At 38.1% G+C, this 20,327-nt stretch overlaps 1 protein-coding gene across 5 annotated transcripts in view; it reads left to right on the forward strand.

Moving 5' to 3' along the window:
• The window catches only part of MNS1 (meiosis specific nuclear structural 1), a 116,132-nt gene that overhangs the window by 62,263 nt on the left and 33,542 nt on the right, over positions 1-20,327 (forward strand). For all 5 annotated transcript variants that reach the window (XM_055537873.1, XM_055537874.1, XM_055537871.1 and 2 more), the window contains one exon: positions 14,583-14,685. In XM_055537873.1, coding sequence (XP_055393848.1) covers positions 14,583-14,685 — 103 coding nt within the window. The remainder of the gene's footprint in view (positions 1-14,582; positions 14,686-20,327) is intronic.

The raw sequence follows: 20,327 nt of genomic DNA on the forward strand, positions 1-20,327 counted from the left end.
AGAATACAAAAGAAAACTTAAAAGGGATAAGGGCTGTGCTGGCAAGTTCTACCAGATGTATAATTTTAGTTCTGGTAGTAGAAATGAATGAGGATGATGCAGAAATGCAATATTCAAAGAGAGATAGGCTGCGAATTTCCAAAAATAGTAAAAGACATAAAGTCACAGGTTAAGACATAATAAATAATTAAAAACATATTTATGCTCATTCTAGTCAAACTTTAAAAATCTAACAATGGAGAAAAATCATAAAAATTTATAAAAGTAACCACACAAAAAAGACTGTTGCTGCCAAAGGAACAATAGTAAGAAGTCTGACTGAACTTTGAGCAGCAGTGTTAGAAGATGGAAGACAGTGGATTTAAAGGGCCAAAATAAAATAATAGCCCATTTAGAATTCTGTATATTGTGGAAATTTTCTTCAAATGTAAGACAAAAGTCATTTGTTGAGTATTCTTTCAAATAGAGTATATTTCTTCTCAGCATGGTAAAATAGTGACTGACACGGAGAGTGGGCCATTTTCTGATCAGTGTACTCATCTGCAGATTGGCAGGTCTAAATTCAAGGGAGTGTTTGCTTTAGTCCTTGAAATGTATCTGAAATAATTGAAAATCATCTCAATCATGATTAGGCTCTTTTAACTTAATTTTTAAAACCCAGGGCAAATTTTTAAGAATAATTGAAATTTATTTTGAAAAGTTCAAGTTCAGAAGTCATGAGACTTTTATTTTGAACACATGATTTTGTTTAATTCAAAAAGATATTTATAAGTTTAATTTTTTCACAGCTTGTAACTAGAATTGAGAAACTGTCTAGTTTTAAAAATCCCTTTTTAATTACACCGTTAGTCAATAATTACAATTAGTAACAATTGTTTAGTTATTAGAATTAATTGTATAATTATGACTGCAATTTATAGTTATTAAATAATGGGTAACTATAGATTATATAGTTAACCTATAGCTTCATGAAAACAAAAACAAGTACCTTGTTTATAACTTGTATTAGTTCAGCAAAAACTAGCTCAAAGAAGAGTCAGAGACAGCCTTTCCTTGTTAAATGTACAGCCAATTAATTCCTTGCCAATGCCAGTATGATTATAGTCCAGACTGATAATCAAGATGTTAATTATAATAAACAAAGATGAGATGGATTTTAAAAATAACATTTTTAGTCAAACAAAGCAGAGACTTGATTACTGATAACCCTGCATTAAAGGAAATACTAGTAGTTGTTCTGGAGGTAGAAGAATAGTCCCAACATTGATTTCAGAACCTCTGGGAGGCAAATGTGTAGTAACTGTAGGTGAAATTTGAATGTGTTAATCATTTATTGGAATAATTGGATTTGGAATTTAAAATATATGAAGATTAAAAACATTGCTGTTGGTCATTCACTGTCATGTCTACTCTGAAGTGCAGACACAGTGAGTATCCTTGCTTTCCAAGGGACTCTCAAGAGTCTTCTCTAGCACCATAGTTCGAAAGTATCAATTCTTTGGTGCTCAGCCAGCTTTATGGTCCAGCTCTCACATCCGTACATGACTACTGGAAAAACCAAAGCTTTGCCTGTATGGACCTTTGTTGGCAAAGTGATTGATGTCTGTGCTTTTTAGTACACTGTCAAGGTTTGTCATAGATTTTCTCCCAAGAGCAAGACTCTTCGTGTCTTCAGTCTCCATCCATGTTGATTTTGGAGCCCCCCAAAATAAAGCCTGTCAGTGTTCCATTTTTTCCCCCATCTATTTGCCATGATGTGATGGTATAAGATCCTGTGATCTTAATTTTTTGATTGTTGAGTTTTAAGCCAGCTTTTCCACTCTCCTCTTTCACCTTCAACAAGAGGCTTTTTAGTTACTCTCTACTTTCTGCCATTAAAGTGGTATAATCTACATACCTGAGATTGTTGGTATTTCTCCTGGCAATCTTGATTCCAGCTTGTGAGTCTTCCAGTCCAACATTTAGTTACAATGTACTCTGCATATAAGTTAAGCAGGGTGACAATATACAGCCAACGTACTCCTTTCCCAATTTGAAACCAGTCCGTTGTTCCATGTCCAGTTCTGTCTGTTGCTTCTTATCCTGATACACATTTCTCAGGAAGCAGGTAATGTGGTCTGGTATTCCAATCTCTTCAAGAGTATCCCACAGTTTGTTGTGATCCACACAGTCAAAGGCTTTAGTGTAGTCAATGAAGCAGAAGTAGATTTTTTTTGGAATTCCATTTTTTTTTTCTGTTATCCATCATATTTTGGTCATTTGATTTCTGGTTCCTCTGCCTTTTCTAAATCCAGCTTGTGCATGTGGAAGTTCTTGGTTCACATACTGCTGAAGCCTAGCTTGAAGGATTTTGAGTATTATTTTGCTGGCATGTAAAATGAGTGCAGTTGTGTAGTAATTTGAACATTCTTTGGATTTGCCTTTCTTTGGGATTGGAATGAAAACTGACCTTTTCCAGTCCTGTGGCCACTGCTGAGTTTTCCTAATTTGCTGACATATTGAGTGCAGCACTTTCACAGCATCATCTTTTAGGATTTGAAATAGCTCAACTGGAATTCCATCACCTCCACTAGCTTTGTTCGTAGTGATGCTTCCTAAGGCCCACTTGACTTCACACTCCAGGATGTCTGGCTCTAGATGAATGATCACCCCATGGTGGTTACCTGGTCATTAAGAGCTTTTTTGTACAGTTCTGTGTATTCTTGCCACCTGTTCTTAATATCTTCTGCCTCTACTAGGTCCTTGCTGGTTTTGTCCTTTATTGTGCCTGTCTTTGCATGAAATGTTCCCTTGGTAGTTCCAGTTTTCTTAAAAAGATCTCTAGTCTTTCCCATTCTGTTGTTTTTCTCTATTTCTTTGCATTGTTCACTTAAGAAGGCTTTCTTATCTCTCCTTGCTATTCTCTGGAACTCTACATTCACTTGGGAATATCTTGCCCTTTATCCTTTGCCTTTTGTTTCTCTCCTTTTCTCAGCTATTTGTAAGGCCTCCTCTGACAATCACTTTGCCTTCTTGCATTTCTTTTTCTTGGAGATGGTTTTGGTCACCACCCCCTGTACAGTGTTATGAACCTCCATCCATAGTTCTTAAGGCACGCTGTCTACCTGATCTAGTCCTTTGAATCTATTTGTCACCTCCATTGTATAATCATAAGGGATTTGATTTAGGTCATACCTGGAATGGCCTAGTGGTTTTCCCTGCGTTCTTCAGTTTGAGCCTGAATTTTGCAAAATGGAGCTGATGATCTAAGCCACAGTCAGCTCCAGGTCTTGTTTTTGCTGGCTGTATAGAGCTTCTCCATCTTCAACTGCAGAGAACTCATTGTTCAATCACTCAGTCACATCCAACTCTTTGCAGCCCCATGCACTGCAGCCAGCCAAGCTTCCCTGTTCTTCACCATTTCCTGGAGCTTGCTCAAATTCTTATCCATTCAGTCAGTGGTGCCATCCAACCATCTCATCCTCTGTCATCCCCTTCTCCTCCTGCCTTTAATCTTTCCCAGTGTCAGGTCTTTTCTAATGAGTTGGGTCTTCACACCAGGTGGCCAGAGTATCAGAGCTTCAGCTTCAGCATTAGTCCTTCCAGTGAATATTCAGGATTGATTTCTTTTAGGATTGACTGGTTTGATCTCCTTGCATTCCAAGGGACTCTCAAGAGTCTTCTCCAACACCACAGTTCAAGCATCAATTCTTTGGTATTCAGACTTCTTTATGGTCCAACTCGCACATCCTTACATGACTGTTAGAAAAACCATACCTTTGATTAGATGGACCTTTGTTGGCAAAGTGATGTCACTGCCTTTTAATATACTGTCTAGTTTTTTCATAGCTTTTCTTCCAAGGAGCAAACATCTTTTAATTTCATGGCTGCAGTCACCATCTGCCATGATTTTGGAGCCCTAGAAAATAAAATCTGTCACTGTTTCCATTGTTTCCCCATGTTTTTGCTATGAAGTGATGAGACCAGGTGCCATGATCTTGTTTTTTTGAATGTTGAGTTTTAAGCCAGCTTTTTCACTGTCCTCTTTCACCTTCATCAAGAGGCTCTTTAGTTCCTCTTAACTTTCTGCCATAAGGGTGGTGTCATCTGCATATCTGAAGTCATTGATATTTCTCCCAGCAATCCTGATTTCAGCCTGGCATTTCCCATGATGTACTCTGCATATCAGTTAAATAAGCAGGGTGACAATATACAATCTTGATGTACTCCTTTCACTATTTTGAGCTGGTCTGTTGTTCTATGTCCAGTTCTAAGTTTTGCTTCTTGACCTGAATACAAGTTTTGCAGGAGGTAGGTAAGGTGGTTTGGTATTCCCATCTTTTTAAGAATTTTCCACAGTTTGTTGTGATCCACACAGAGGCTTTAAGGTAGTCAATGAAGCAGAAATAGGTGTTTTTCTGGAATTCTCCTGGTTTTTCTATGATCCAGTGGATGTTGGCACTAAGCCACAGTCAGTTCCAGGTCTTGCTTTTGCTAACTGTATAGAGCTTTTGCATCTTCAGCTGCAAAAAATATAATCAGTCTGATTTCAGTACTGACCACCTGATGATGTCCATGTGTAAAGTCGTCACTTGTGTTGTTGGAAAAGGGTGTTTGCTATGACCAGTGCGTTTTCTTGGCAAAGCTCTGTTAACCTTTCCCCTGCTTCATTTTGTACTCTTAAGGCCAAACTTGGCTGTTATTCCAGGTATCTCTTCACTTCCTCCTTTTGCATTCCAGTCCCCTATGATGAAAAGAACATCTTTTTTTTGGTGTTAGTTCTAGGAGGTCATGTAGGTCTTCATAGAATCGTTCAACTTCATTTTCTTCAGCGAAACTGTGATGTTGAATGGTTTGCCATGAAAATGAACAGAGATCAGTCTGTCATTTTTGAGATTGTACCCAAGTACTGCATTTTGGACTCATTTGTTAATTATGAGGGCTGCTCCACTCCTTCTAAGGGATTCTTGCTCACAGTAGTAAAATAATGGTCATCTGAATTAAATTCACCCAGTCCTGACCATTTTAGTTCACCAATTCCTAAAATGTTGATGTTCACTCTTGCCATCTCCTGTTTGACTACATCCAATTTACCTTGATTCATGAACCTAACAGTCTAGGTTCCTATGCAATATTGTTCTTTACAGCATTGGATTTTACTTTCACTACCAGATACAACCACAGTGGGCATAATTTGTGCCACTTTGGCTCAGCCTCTTCATTCCTTCTGGAGCTGTTTCTTTGCTCTTCCCCAGTGGTATATTGAACAGCTACTGACCTGGGGGAGCTCATCTTTCAGTGTCTTGTCTTTTTATCTTTTCATACTGTTCACGAGGTTCTCAAGGCAACAGTACTGAAGTGATTTGCCATTCCCTTCTCCAGTGGACCGCATTTTGTCAGGCCCTGTCTAGCAGGGACATGCCCTTCAGCCATTCAGCGTAGCTGGATGACATGAACTATAACAAAAGTCAGGTAGGAAGTACATACATGGAGTTAAAGTGTCAATAATCTTTTATTATTTAGTAAAAAATAATGAAGAAATTTTATTAGACTTCAGACAAACATCTCTCTGTAATAAAAGTTGGAAAAGAACACATAATTAAATTAATGGAGGGAAAATGTTAAAAAGCAATTGATGAAGCTGTGCAGGCAAGAGTTAACCTAGCACACTTCAGACTAATATCTTTAGGAAGTCCTGCTTTTGCAAGTTTGGTCCTTGGCTGATATCTGGAAATTTGGATTTCAAGAAGGTTTCTACCACTCTTTGATAAGAGTGCCTAAATTGTTTGGAGAAACAGTACAGTTTATGCTGAACTCTGTTTCTTCTGGTAGTCAGTAATTTGGTATTTAGTTGGCAGAGGATATGTGCATGACCAGCCCGTAATAAAAACTGTGGGCCCTGAGTCTCTAGTGTGATTTCCTGGAGACAATTTTCACATATTGTTACAACTCATTGCTCGGGAAATTAAGTGTGTCCAGCTTTACTCCACTGGGAGAGAGGACTTTTGGAAACTTGCAGCTTATTTCCTCCAGACTTTGCCCACATGCTTTTCCTCCATTCTGATTCTGCTCTGTATTTCACTATGATTTATCACAGTGAAATAATAAATATAAATCATATCCATAGACTTAATAGAAATTATATCCAAATAATAAATATAAATCATATCAAGGAGTATAACTATATGCTGAGTCCTGTGAATCCTCCAAGTGAGGGATCAGACCCAGGGGTGCAGTGTGGTCTTGGGGACTCGGAACATAGAGACAAGAAGAAGAGAGAACACAAAACAGGTAGGACAAATAGAAAGAAAATACTAAGACTGTAAATTTAAACCTGGCTATATTTGTAGTTTTAATAAACATATTTGAACCATTTATGAACAAAGACCATGTGTTATGTCAGAACAGATCAACAGATTTTCAACACATTTAATTCATAGGTATGTTCTCTGACCACAGTGGAGTTAAACTAGATATACAATAACCACCGCCCCCCCCAAAAAAGAAAGAAGCTAGACAATCTTTGTATGTTTAGATATTTTTAAATATGCTTTTAAATAACCTCAGACCAAAGAAGTAATCAAAATTGAAATTAGAAAGTGTTTTTAACTAAATGATCATGAAAGTGCCACAGATTAACAGTTGTAAGATTGGAGTGACATCTAGGAAATAGTGTAGAAGCAGCTCCAAGTTCCTGCCCTTTCAGTCAAACTAGCAGAAACTGTCAGAAGCAACTTTGTAAGAACTCTGAACAACAAAATTTTATAGCAACCAAGTGAATGCTGAAACAAGAAAAAGGCAACTTAGCAATGGTAGCAAAAGTTTGTAGTGTTTTCACTTGTCCTTGCTCCATCCCCTCCCTGCTCTGAGGCAGTCTTGAAGGCAGCAGCCCATACTGCGAGTACTGGTTCTGGAAGAAGAAAAGCAGATATTACAACTTACTGTGTCTGTATATTCTAACCTACCTGGGATCTACCTGAAGGACTGACAGAAGGTGCTCATCTATGTTTCTCCTAATTCAAAAATCAAACCAGAAAAGTAAATTGTATCTCTGGTTAAGATTTAAGTTCCAGAGTATATAAAGGATTTCTGTAATTCAGCAACAGAAGACAACCCAATTTAAAAATGGGCCAAGTACTTTAAGATTTCTCTAGAGAAGGGACAGTGGGCAGTACCACATGAAAAAGTACTCAACATTAGTTATTGTGTCTATGTGCTCAGTTATGTCAGACTCTGTGACTCTATGGACTGTAGCCTGCCAGGCCCCTCTGTCCTTGGAATTCTCCAGGCAAGAATACTGGAGTAGGTTGCCATTTCCTTATCCGGGTATCTTACCGACCCAGGGATCAAACACACATCTCTTGTGTCTCCTGCATTGGCAGGTGGGTTCTTTACCTTTAGCACCACCTGGAAAGCCCAACATTAGTTATTAGGCAAATGTACATCAGAACCACAAAGAGATACCATCTTAACACCTGTTGAATAACTGCAGTAAGACCAATGGAAAGTAAGTGTTCGTGAAGATGTGGCCAAATTGGAACCTTCAGATACTGTTAGTAAGAATGTTAAATGGTGCACTGTGGAAAATAGTGGTGATTTCTCAAAAAGTTAAACATAGAATTACCATATGATTCAGCAATTCCACACTTAGGTATACACTCAAGAGAACTGAAAAACAGGGACTCAGATACAGTGTATGCCGATATTCTGTGCAGCATTATTCACAGTCGCCAAAAGGTAGAAGCCAGCTAAGTGTCTATCAAACGAGGAGTAGATAAATGAATTGTGGTATATACATACAATAGAATATTGCTCAGTTATAAAAGGGAATGAAGCTCTGATACATGCTGCAGTATGGTTGAACCTTGAAAAGCATTATCCTGAGTGAAGTAGGTGCAGAATACATCATGCGAAATGCCAGGCTGGATGAAGCTCAAGCTGGAATCAAGATTGCTGGGAGAAATATTGATAACCTCAAATATGCAAATGACACCACCCTTATGGCAGAAAGTGAAGAGGAACTAAAGTGCCTCTTGATGAAAGTAAAAGAGGAGAGTGAAAAATCTGGCTTAAAACTCAACATTCAAAAAACAAAGATCATGGCATCTGGTCCCATCACTTCATGGCAGATAGATGGGGAAACAATAGAAACAGTGACAGACTTTATTTTTTGGGCTTCAAAATCACTGCAGATGGTGACTGCAGCCATGAAATTAAAATATGCTTGCTCTTTGGAAGAAAAGCTATGACAGACCTAAACAGCGTATTAAAAAGCAGTGACATCACTTTGCCGACAGTGGTCCGTCTAGTCAAAGCTATGGTTTTTCCAGTATTTGTGTATGGATATGAGAGTTGGACCATAAAGGTCCAAAAAAGAAAGCTGAGCACCGAAGAATTGATGCTTTTGAACTGTGGTGTTGGAGAAGACTCTTGAGAGTCCCTTGGACTGCAAGAAGATCCAACCAGTCCATCCTAAAGGAAATAATTCCTAAATATTCATTGGAAGGACTGATGCTGAAGCCTAAGCTCCAATACTGTGGCCATCTGCTGTGAATAACTGACTCATTGAAAAGACCCTGATGCTGGGAAAGATTGAAGGTAGGAGGAGAAGGGGACAACAGAGGATGAGATTGTTGGATGGCATCGTTGATTCGATGGACATGAGTTTGAGCAAGCTCCGGGAGTTGGTGATGGACAGGGAAGCCTTGTGTGCTGCAGTCCATGGGGTCGCAAAGAGTCTTGACATGACTGAGTGAATGAACTGAAGTGAAGTAAGCCAGAAACAAAAGGACAAAGACTATATAATTCCACTTACATGAAATATATAGGGACAGATTTACAGAAACAAATAGTAAACTAGAGGGGAAGGGATGAATGGGGGGTTATTGCTTAAATAACACTTAGCACTTCTTTTTGGGAGAAAATTTTTGGAAATAGTGTTGATAGTTGCTGAGCATTATGAATGTAATAACACCACTGAATTTTACACTTAAGTTGATTAAAATGGCAAATATTTTAAATATATATTTTACCACAATAAAAAATTCTAGGATTTAAAAAAAAAAAATTTATCCCCATAAGTAGCTAAAGCTCTTTCCTTGAGGTTAGCATATAATCTAAAAAGACTATTAGGAAAGAATACTCCATATGGAATTATTTGAAAACAAAGAGAAAATTCCCATCTGGAGTGATTTAAAATAATGTAGTAGATACAGATAAGAACAGAAATGAGCATTTTAGAATGTAAACATAAAGTAGAATCAACAAAGCCAAAGATTGTGCCTTTAAAAAGGCCAGTAAAATTGGCAGTCTCTGACAGGAGTAATAAAGTGTAAAAGAGAATGCACAAATAGCCAGTTCTAGGAATGGATAATGGGATAATGGATAACTTTAGATTGTACAAATGGGAGATCACTCTAGATCATAGGATATTGTGAACAATTTTATGTGAATTTGAAAATTTAAGTAAATAACTTAGTAGCACATTTGCTAAGCTGACTGGCATAGTAAAATTGGAAATTGGCTCTGTAATGCCAGTTTTGTCAAAAAGTAAGTGTGCATACATGCGTGGATCTGTTTTTGGATTTTTCTATCCCCATACTTCCTCAACTGGAGTTCCATAAGAGGATTAAGCCTCACAGAAAGTTGAGTGATTGTATTTTTAATTTTCTCAAAGACAGTATATAGTTGATATTATTTCAGATCCAGAGGAACTAAGTTAATCCATTGTATATAATAGATGCCTAAGGGCATTTGGAAGGAAAGTTATGACCAACCTACATAGCATATTCAAAAGCAGAGACATTACTTTGCCAACAAAGGTCCGTCTAGTCAAGGCTATGGTTTTTCCTGTGGTCATGTATGGATGTGAGAGTTGGACTGTGAAGAAGGCTGAGCGCCGAAGAATTGATGCTTTTGAATTGTGGTGTTGGAGAAGACTCTTGAGAGTCCCTTGGACTGCAAGGAGATCCAACCAGTCCATTCTGAAGGAGATCAGCCCTGGGATTTCTTTGGAAGGAATGATGCTAAAGCTGAAACTCCAGTACTTTGGCCACCTCATGCGAAGAGTTGAGTCATTGGAAAAGACTCTGATGCTGGGAGGGATTAGGGGCAAGAGGAGAAGGGGACGACAGAGGATGAGATGGCTGGATGGCATCACTGACTCAATGGACATGAGTCTGAGTGAACTCCGGGAGTTGGTGATGGACAGGGAGGCCTGCGTGCTGTGATTCATGGGATCGCAAAGAGTCGGACACTACTGAGCGACTGATCTGATCTGATCTGAAGGGCATTGGAGCTTACTTAACACTTCTGATTGAGAACTGGTCTATGCCATTGATCCATTTGTTCATTCCTGTGTTAAAACCACACTTTCTCAAATATTATGACTTTATAAAAAGTATTCATCCTGAAGAAGTTCCCCAAAAGATTGTTTTAGCCATTCCTACTTTGCATTTCCATATATGTTTTAGAATCACTGCAGAGCATTCAGAAATAGACATTTAAGAAAATGATACTGAATCACTTAGATTCCCATATGGAAGAAAGTGAACTTGATTTCTACCTCACAACACACGTAAAAAAAAGTTCCTGAAGGATTATAGTCTAAAAATTAATGGTGAAATAGCAAAGTTTTGAGCAACTAATACAAAAAAATATCTTTCCGTTTGTGCGTTGGGCAGCATGTCTTAAAACATGACACAAAAGTCATTGACAATGAAGAAAAGATTAGTGGATTAGAATATTTCTCTCCATCTGAAGAAACCACTCTGAGAGTAACTACAGACCTGGAAGGAAATATTTACAATGCATATAGCCAACAAGAAACTTTTATCCTCAATATATAAAGAACTTTTATGCTACAATAAGAAGTAGACAAACCAGTATAAAAATGAAAAAAATTTAAATACTGAGCAAGAATGTCCAAGAAGTTATATAAATGAGTCAAACTTATAAAAAGGTCTCAGTTCCATTAGTAATAGAGAAATAAAACCGCAATGATAATTACATCACCACAAGAACAGTTAAAATCTATGACAAGACTAAAGCATTACCAAGGATTTGGAATGGTGGGAGTGCTTAGGCAGTGTTTATGAGAATATAAATCTGACAAAGCTTTGAAAAAATGGCATTATATACTAAATTTGAACAGTCTTACCCTATGACTCAAATTTCACTTCTAGGTATATATCCAATGAATATGTGTTCTCTTGTCTTTTAAATAGTCATTTATTTGAATGTTGATTGTTTGCAATTTCTGTTTTATTTTATTAATTTTTATTGCAGTATATTTGCTTTACAATGTTGTGTTGGTTTCTGCTGTACAGCAAAGTGATCAGCTGCAGTATACACATATTCCTTCTTTTTTGTATTTCCTTCCCATTTAAGTCACCACAGAACATTGAACAGTTTTCTGTGCTATACAGTTAGTTCTCTAAGTTACCTATTTTATACATAGTGGTGTATATATGGGGGCTTCCCATAAATAGAGTGGGTAGACAATCTGCTGAAATGCAGGAGATGTGGGTTTGAACCCTGGGTTGAGAAGATCCCCTGGAGAAGAAAATGGCAACCCATTCCATTATTGTTGCCTGGAGAATTCCATGGACAAAGGAGCCTGGTGAGCTAGAGTCCATGGGGTTACAAAAGAGTTGGACAAAACTTGGTGACTAAACAACAGCCACAACAACCATGTATATATGTCAATCCCAGTCTCCCAGTTCATCTCATCCCTCCTTCCTCCTTCGGTATCTATATGCTTGTTGCTGCATCTTTGTCTCTATTTCTGCTTTGCAAATAAGTTCATCTGTATCATTTTTCCAGATTCCACATATGGGCAATATTGTATGATATTTGTTTTTCTCTTTCTGACTTCACTCTGTATGACAGTCTCTAGGTCTGTCCACATCTCTGCAAATGGCTCAATTTCATTCCTTTTTATGGCTGAGTAATTTTCCATTGTATAAACCACATATTTATCCATTTTTCTGTTCATGGACATTTATGTTGCTTCCATGTCTTGGCACTTGTGAAGAGTGTTGCAGTGAACATTGGGGTGCATGTATCTTTTTGAATTACGGTTTTCTTTAGATATATGCCCAGAGTGTGACTGCTGGGTCATATGATAGTTCTCTTTTAAGTTTTTTAAAGAACCTGTTCTCTATAGTGGCTATATCAATTTACATTCCTACCAACAGTGTAAAAGGGCTCCATTTTCTTCACACCATCTCCAGCATTTGTTTGTAGATTTTTTGATGATGGCCATTCTGACTGGTGTGAGGTGATACCTCGTTGTAGTTTTGACTTTCTCTTCTCTAGTAATTAGTGATGTTGAGCATCTTTTCATTTGCTTGTTGGCCACCTGTATGTCGTCTTTGGAGAAACATCTATTTAGGTCTTTGGCCTATTTTTTGATTGGATTGCTTTTTTGATATTCAGCTGCATGAGTAGTTTGTATATTTTGGAGATTAATTCCTTGTCAGTTGCTTCATTTGCAGATATTTCCTCCCATGCTAAGGGTTGTCTTTTTTGTCTTATTTATGGCTTCCTTTGCTGTGGAAAAGCTTTTAAGTTTAATTGCAGTGCTCAGTTGTGTCCAATTCTTTGTGACCCCATTGACTTTAGCCTGCCAGGCTCCTCTTTCCATGGAATTTTCCAGGCAAGAATACTGGAGTGAGTTACTGTTTCCTACCCCAGGGGATCTTCCTGACCCAAGAAGAATGATGCAGCCTTCTGCATCATTAGGCAGGTTCTTTACCACTAGCACCAGCTGGGAAGCCCTTTAATTAGGTCCCATTTATTTTTGTTTTTATTTTCACTGCTCTAGGAAGTGGGTCAAAAAAAAATCTTGCTGTGATTTCTGTCAAAGAGTGTTCTGCCTATGTTTTCCTCTAAGAGGTTTATAGTGTCTGGCCTTACATTTAGAGCTTTGATCCATTTTGAATTTATTTTTGTGTATGGTATTAGGGAGTGTTCTAATTTCATTCTTTTACATGAAGCTGTTTCATTTGCCCAACACCACTTACTGAAGAGACAGTTTTTTCCTGTATTGTGTATCCTTGCCTCCTTTGTCATAGATTAGTTGCCCATAGATGCAAGGGTTTATCTCTGGGCTTTCTGTCCTATTCCCTGGATTTGTATTTCTGTTTTTGTGCCAGTACCATACTGTTTTGATTACTGTAGCTTTATAGTATAGTCTGAAGTCAAGGAGCCTGATTCTGAAGTCAGGGAGCCTGATTCCTCCAGCTCTGTTTTTCTTTCTCAGGATTACTTTGGCTCTTCGGGGTCTTTTTGTTTCCATACAAATTGTAAAACTTTTGTTCTAAATCTGTGAAAAATGCCATTGGTAATTTGATAGGAGTTGCACTGAATCTTAGGTTGCTTTGGGTATTATAGTCATTTTCACAATATTGATTCTAACAATCCAAGAACATGGTATAGTTCTCCATCTGTTTGTGTCATCTTTGGTTTCTTTTATCAGTATTTTATAGTTTTCTGAATACAGTACTTTTGCCTCCTTGGTTGTTTTCAATTTAATGCACATTTTTTTTTTGTAGAGACAGTATTATAAATTGATGGGTTTGTGTGTATATTGGTGCATAATCATTAGTGTCCAACTCTAACAAGAATTTTTGTAAATGTATCTCAACCCCTTAGTGTGGAACAGAATATATAAGGCTAACCTGGAAACTTATCCCTCGTTTATAACACTATTTTTATGAAAGATGATAATCTTGTGTCATATACATTTGCATCTACAGTAGTAAGGGCAAGAAGGATCCACACCATAATACCAGGAGTATTGCTCTTCCCTTACCCTTTATGACTTTCTTTGTAGGTACCGAGTACCTGTAAGTTGAGTTTATAGGTAGGTGAGTGCCTCTTTGTTCCAGTAAGAATTAACCTGTACATCTTGATGACATCTCACAGTCCTTCCAACTCAGAATTCTCATATTCTGTCATATTCAGAATTATGACTGGCATATTAAAATAAAAAATTTTATATGGCATATTGTAGTATTTCAGAGAGTATCTGAAGTCAGTCCCCATTTTTTAACAGATAAATAAGCAAGCTCAGAGAAGTGAAGTAAACTTGCCCATGTTACTCCCTCTTCATCATCATCAAAAAATAGTTGCCATATGTAGAGTGTTTAGTGTTATACACATTAACTCATTTAATTGCCAAAGCCATCCCTTTTATAGATGGCAAAACCAAGGTACAAAATGTAAAAAGTAACATGTATAGGTTTAAACCTCTCTGCTGTAATTATCTTTTAGCCTAATAGTACTGGTAACTGCACAGAAATTTTAACCTATATTGATATAGCACCTTTTCTGAGCCAGGCACTAGCGAAAAGATTTTCAGTGATGATTATTGACAATAAAAGGTTGTTTTGTCTAGAAAAATTAATTATAATGTCTCATTTCACATGCATTCTGATTTTCTTGGGATGACTGGAGAAAGGGGTATTTTTTCCAAAATATCTAAAAAATAATGTAAATATCTTTTATACATTTAGAAAAATATTCTTTTAAATTGTGGATATTTTACAATACTAGAGATGTATGGTCCTCAAATTTAAATTTCTGTCTTTTTTAAACAGTGCTGAGCTCAGAGAATTGGAGAAGAAATTAAAAGCAGCTTACATGAATAAAGAAAGAGCAGCTCAAATTGCTGAAAAGGATGCCATTAAATATGAGCAAATGGTAATCATGTTTCTGGTCATAATGTTTTCCATATTTTTAGCTTCATTTAGAAAAGCAAAAATATAGCAATTTTTTGAAAATTGTTGCATTCTATAAAGAATTTACACTGATTTCTCAAATAATTTTATAGTTTTTAGATTGTTATGGTATAGCAAATTATGGATATTGAGCTTTATAATTTAATATTAGAACCTTTCAGAGACACAGAGAATTAGGTTGCTGCTTAAAATGAACATCTGTATTTGGTAACTCCCAGCATTCTTAATGGTGTCTAACTGATTATTCTTTGATAAACCAATACAGGTTGTTAGTATAATCAGTTCAGTTCAGTTCAGTCACTCAGTTGTGTCCGACTCTGCGACCCCATGAATTGCAGCACGCCAGGTCTCCCTGTCCATCACCAACTCCCGGAGTTCACTCGGACTCACGTCCATCGAGTCAGTGATACCATCCAGCCATCTCATCCTCTGTCATCCCCTTTTCCTCCTGTCCCCAATCCCTCCCAGCATCAGAGTCTTTTCCAATGAGTCAACTCTTCACATGAGGAGGCCAAAGTACTGGAGTTTCAGCTTTAGCATCATTCCTTCCAAAAATCCCAGGGCTGATCTCCTTCAGGATGGACTGGTTGGATTTCCTTGCAGTCCAAGGGACTCTCAAGAGTCTTCTCCAACACCGCAGTTCAAACATCAATTCTTCGGTGCTCAGCCTTCTTCACAGTCCAACTCTCACATCCATACACGACCACAGGAAAAACCATAGCCTTGACTAGATGAACCTTTGTTGGCAAAATAATGTCTCTGCTTTTGAATATGCTATGTAGGTTGGTCATAACTTTCCTTCCAAGGAGTAAGCATCTTTTAATTTCATGGCTGCAGTCCCATCTGCAGTGATTTTGGAGCCTAAAAAAATAAAGTCTGACACTGTTTCCCCATCTGTTTCCCATGAAGTGATGGGACCAGATGCCATGATCTTCGTTTTCTGAATGTTGAGCTTTAAGCCAACTTTTTCACTCTCCACTTTCACCTTCATCAAGAGGCTTTTTAGTTCCTCTTCACTTTCTGCCATAAGGGTGGTCTCATCTGCACATCTGAGGTTATTGATATTTCTCCAGCAATCTTGATTCCAGCTTGTGTTTCTTCCAGTCCAGCGTTTCTCATGATGTACTCTGCATAGGAGTTAAATAAGCAGAGTGACAATATACAGCCTTGATGTACTCCTTTTCCTATTTGGAACCAGTCTGTTGTTCCATGTCCAGTTCTAACTGTTGCTTCCTGACCCGCATACAAATTTCTCAAGAGGCTGGTCAGGTGGTCTGGGATTCCCATCTCTTTCAGAATTTTCCACAGTTTATGGTGATCCACACAGTCAAAGGCTTTGGCATAGTCAATAAAGCATAAATAGATGTTTTTCTGGAACTCTCTTGCTTTTTCCAAGATCCAGTGGATGTTGGCAGTTTGATCTCTGGTTCCTCTTCCTTTTCTAAAACCAGCTTGAACATCAGGAAGTTCATGGTTCACATATTGCTGAAGCCTGGCTTGGAGAATTTTGAGCATTACTTTACTAATGTGTGAGATGAGTGCAATTGTGTGGTAGTTTGAGCATTCTTTGGCATTGCCTTTCTTTGGGATTGGAATGAAAACGGACCTTTTCCAGTCCTGTGGCCACTGCTGAGTTTTCCAAATTTGCTGGCATATTGAGTGCAGCACTTTCACAGCATCATCTTTCAGGATTTGGAATAGCTCCACTGGAATTCCATCACCTCCACTAGCTTTGTTCGTAGTGATGCTTTCTAAGGCCCACTTGACTTCACATTCCAGGATGTCTGGCTCTAGGTGAGTGATCACACCATCGTGATTATCTGGGTCGTGAAGCTCTTTTTTGTACAGTTCTTCTGTGTATTCTTGCCACCTCTTGTTAGTATCTTCTGCTTCTGTTAGGTCCATACCATTTCTGTCCTTTATCGAGCCCATCTTTGCATGAAATGTTCCTTTGGTATCTCTGATTTTCTTGAAGAGATCTCTAGTCTTTCCCATTCTGTTGTTTTTCTCTATTTCTTTGCATTGATTGCTGAGGAAGGAATTCTTATCTCTCCTTGCTATTCTTTGGAACTCTGCATTCAGATGCTTATATCTTTCCTTTTCAACGTTGCTTTTCGCTTCTCTCCTTTTCACAGCTATTTGTAAGGCCTCCCCAGACAGCCATTTTGCTTTTTTGCATTTCTTTTCCATGGGGATGGTCTTGATCCCTGTCTCCTGTACAATGTCACGAACCTCATTCCATAGTTCATCAGGCACTCTGTCTATCAGATCTAGGCCCTTAAATCTATTTCTCACTTCCACTGTATAATCAAAAGGGATTTGATTTAGGTCATACCTGAATGGTCTAGTGGTTTTCCCTACTTTCTTCAATTTAAGTCTGAATTTGGCAATAAGGATTTCATGATCTGAGCTACAGCCAGCTCCTGGTCTTGTTTTCGTTGACTGTATAGAGCTTCTCCATCTTTGGCTGCGAAGAATATAATCAGTCTGATTTCAGTGTTGACCATCTGGTGATGTCCAAGTGTAGAGTCTTCTCTTGTGTTGTTGGAAGAGGGTGTTTGTTATGACCAGTGCATTTTCTTGGCAAAACTCTATTAGTCTTTGCCCTGCTTCATTCCGTATTCCAAGGCCAAATTTGCCTGTTACTCCAGGTGTTTCTTGACTTCCTACTTTTGCATTCCAGTCCCCTATAATGAAAAGGACATCTTTTTTGGGTGTTAGTTCTAAAAGGTCTTGTAGGTCTTCATAGAACCATTCAACTTCAGCTTCTTCAGCATTACTGGTTGGGGCATAGACTTGGATTACTGTGATATTGAATGGTTTGCCTTGGAGACAAACAGAGATCATTCTGTCGTTTTTGAGATTGCATTCAAGTACTGCATTTCGGACTCTTTTGTTGACCATGATGGCCACTCCATTTCTTCTGAGGGATTCCTGCCCGCAGTAGTAGATATAATGGTCATCTGAGTTAAATTCACGCATTCCAATCCATTTCAGTCACTGATTCCTAGAATGTCAACATTCACTCTTGCCATCTCTTGTTTGACCACTTCCAATTTGCCTTGATTCATGGACCTGACATTCCAGGTCCCTATGCAATATTGCTCTTTACAGCATCGGACCTTGCTTCTATCACCAGTCACATCCACAGCTGGGTATTCTTTTTGCTTTGGCTCCATCCCTTCATTCTTCGGGAGTTATTTCTCCACTGACCTTCAGTAGCATATTGGGCACCTACTGACCTGGGGAGTTTCTCTTTCAGTATCCTATCATTTTGCCTTTTCATACTGTTCATGGGGTTCTCAAGGCAAGAATACGGAAGTGGCTTGCCATTCCCTTCTCCAGTGGACCACATTCTGTCAGATCTCTCCACCATGACCTGCCTGTCTTGGGTTGCCCCACAAACATGGCTTAGTTTCATTGAGTTAGACAAGGCTGTGGTCCTAGTGTGATTAGATTGACTAGTTTTCTGTGAGTATGGTTTCAGTGTGTCTGCCTCTGATGATCAGTGTATTTTAGAATGCTGTTAAATTTTTTATTTTTTAAATGTTCAAAAAATCAAGTATAAACAGTGCTGCAATGAACATTGGGGTACATGTGTCTCCTTCAATTCTGGTTTCCTCAGTGTGTATGCCCTGCAGTGGGATTTCTGGGTCATAAGGCAGTTCTATTTCCAGTTTTTTAAGGAATCTCCACACTGTTCTCCATACTGGCTGTACTAGTTTGCATTCCCACCAACAGTGTAAGAGGGTTCCCTTTTCTCCACACCCTCTCCAGCATTTATTGCTTGCAGACTTTTGGATTGCAGCCATTCTGACTGGCGTGAAATGGTACCTCATTGTGGTTTTGATTTGCATTTCTCTGATAATGAGTGATGTTGAGCATCTTTTCATGTGTTTGTTAGCCATCTGTATGTCTTCTTTGGAGAAATGTCTGTTTAGTTCTTTGGCCCATTTTTTGAATGGGTCATTTATTTTTCTGGAATGAGCTGCAGGAGTTGCTTGTGTGTGTGTGTGTGTGTGTGTGTGTGTATATATATATTTTAGCTTTTTGTTGTTGTTGTTTTAATTTTATTTTATTTTTAAACTTTACAATATTGTATTGGTTTTGCCAAATATCAATATGAATCCACCACAAATATACATGTGTTCCCCATCCTGAACCCTCCTCCCTCCTCCCTCCCCATACCATCCCTCTGGGTCGTCCCAGTGCACCAGCCCCAAGCATCCAGTATCGTGCATCGAACCTAGACTGGCGACTCCTTTCATACATGATATTCTACATGTTTCAATGCCATTCTCCCAAATATTCCCACCCTCTCCCTCTCCCACAGAGTCCATAAGACTGTTCTATACATCAGTGTCTCTTTTGCTGTCTCATATACAGGGTTATTGTTACCATCTTTCTAAATTCCATATATATGTGTTGTTTGTCAGTTGTTTCATTTGCTATTATTTTCTCCCATTCTGAATGCTGTCTTTTTACCTTGCTTATAGTTTCCTTTGTTGTGCATAAGCTTTTAAGTTTAATTAGGTCCCATTTGTTTATTTTTGCTTTTATTTCCAATATTCTGGGAGGTGGGTCATAGAGGATCCTGCTGTGATTTATGTTGGAGAGTGTTTTGCCTATGTTCTCCTCTAGGAGTTTTATAGTTTCTGGTCTCATGTTTAGATCTTTAATCCATTTTGAGTTTATTTTTGTGTATGGTGTTAGAAAGTGTTCTAGTTTCATTCTTTTACAAGTGGTTGACCAGTTTTCCCAGCACTACTTGTTAAAGAGATTGTCTTTAATCCATAGTATATTCTTGCCTCCTTTGTCAAAGATAAGGTGTCCATATGTGTGTGGATTTATCTCTGGGCTTTCTATTTTGTTGCATTGATCTATATTTCTGTCTTTGTGCCAGTACCATACTGTCTTGATGACTGAGGCTTTGTAGTAGAGCCTGAAGTCAGGCAGGTTGATTCCTCCAGTTCCATTCTTCTTTCTCAAGATTGCTTTGACTATTCGAGGTTTTTTTGTATTTCCATACAAATTGTGAGATTATTTGTTCTAGCTCTGTGAAGAATACCGTTGGTAGCTTGATAGGGATTGCATTGAATCTATAGATTGCTTTGGGTAGTATAGTCATTTTCACTATATTGATTCTTCCAGTCCATGAACATGGTATATTTCTCCATCTGTTAGTGTCCTCTTTGATTTCTTTCACCAGTGTTTTATAATTTTCTATATATAGGTCTTTAGTTTCTTTAGGTAGATATATTTCTAAGTATTTTATTCTTTTCATTGTAATCGTTCTTCGCAGCACTGTTTATAATAGCCAGGACATGGAAGCAACCTAGATGTCCATCAGCAAATGAATGGATAAGAAAGCTGTGGTACATATACACAATGGAGTATTACTCAGCCATTAAAAAGAATACATTTGAATCAGTCCTAATGAGGTGGATGAAACTGGAGCCTATTATACAGAGTGAAGTAAGCCAGAAAGAAAAACACCAATACAGTATACTAACGCATATATATGGAATTTAGAATGATGGTAACGATAACCCTGTATGCAAGACAGCAAAAGAGACACAGATGTATAGAACAGTCTTTAGGATT

The sequence above is a fragment of the Bubalus kerabau genome, chromosome 10 (genome assembly GCF_029407905.1).
Source record: "Bubalus kerabau isolate K-KA32 ecotype Philippines breed swamp buffalo chromosome 10, PCC_UOA_SB_1v2, whole genome shotgun sequence".
NCBI classification, from domain to species: domain Eukaryota; kingdom Metazoa; phylum Chordata; class Mammalia; order Artiodactyla; family Bovidae; genus Bubalus; species Bubalus kerabau.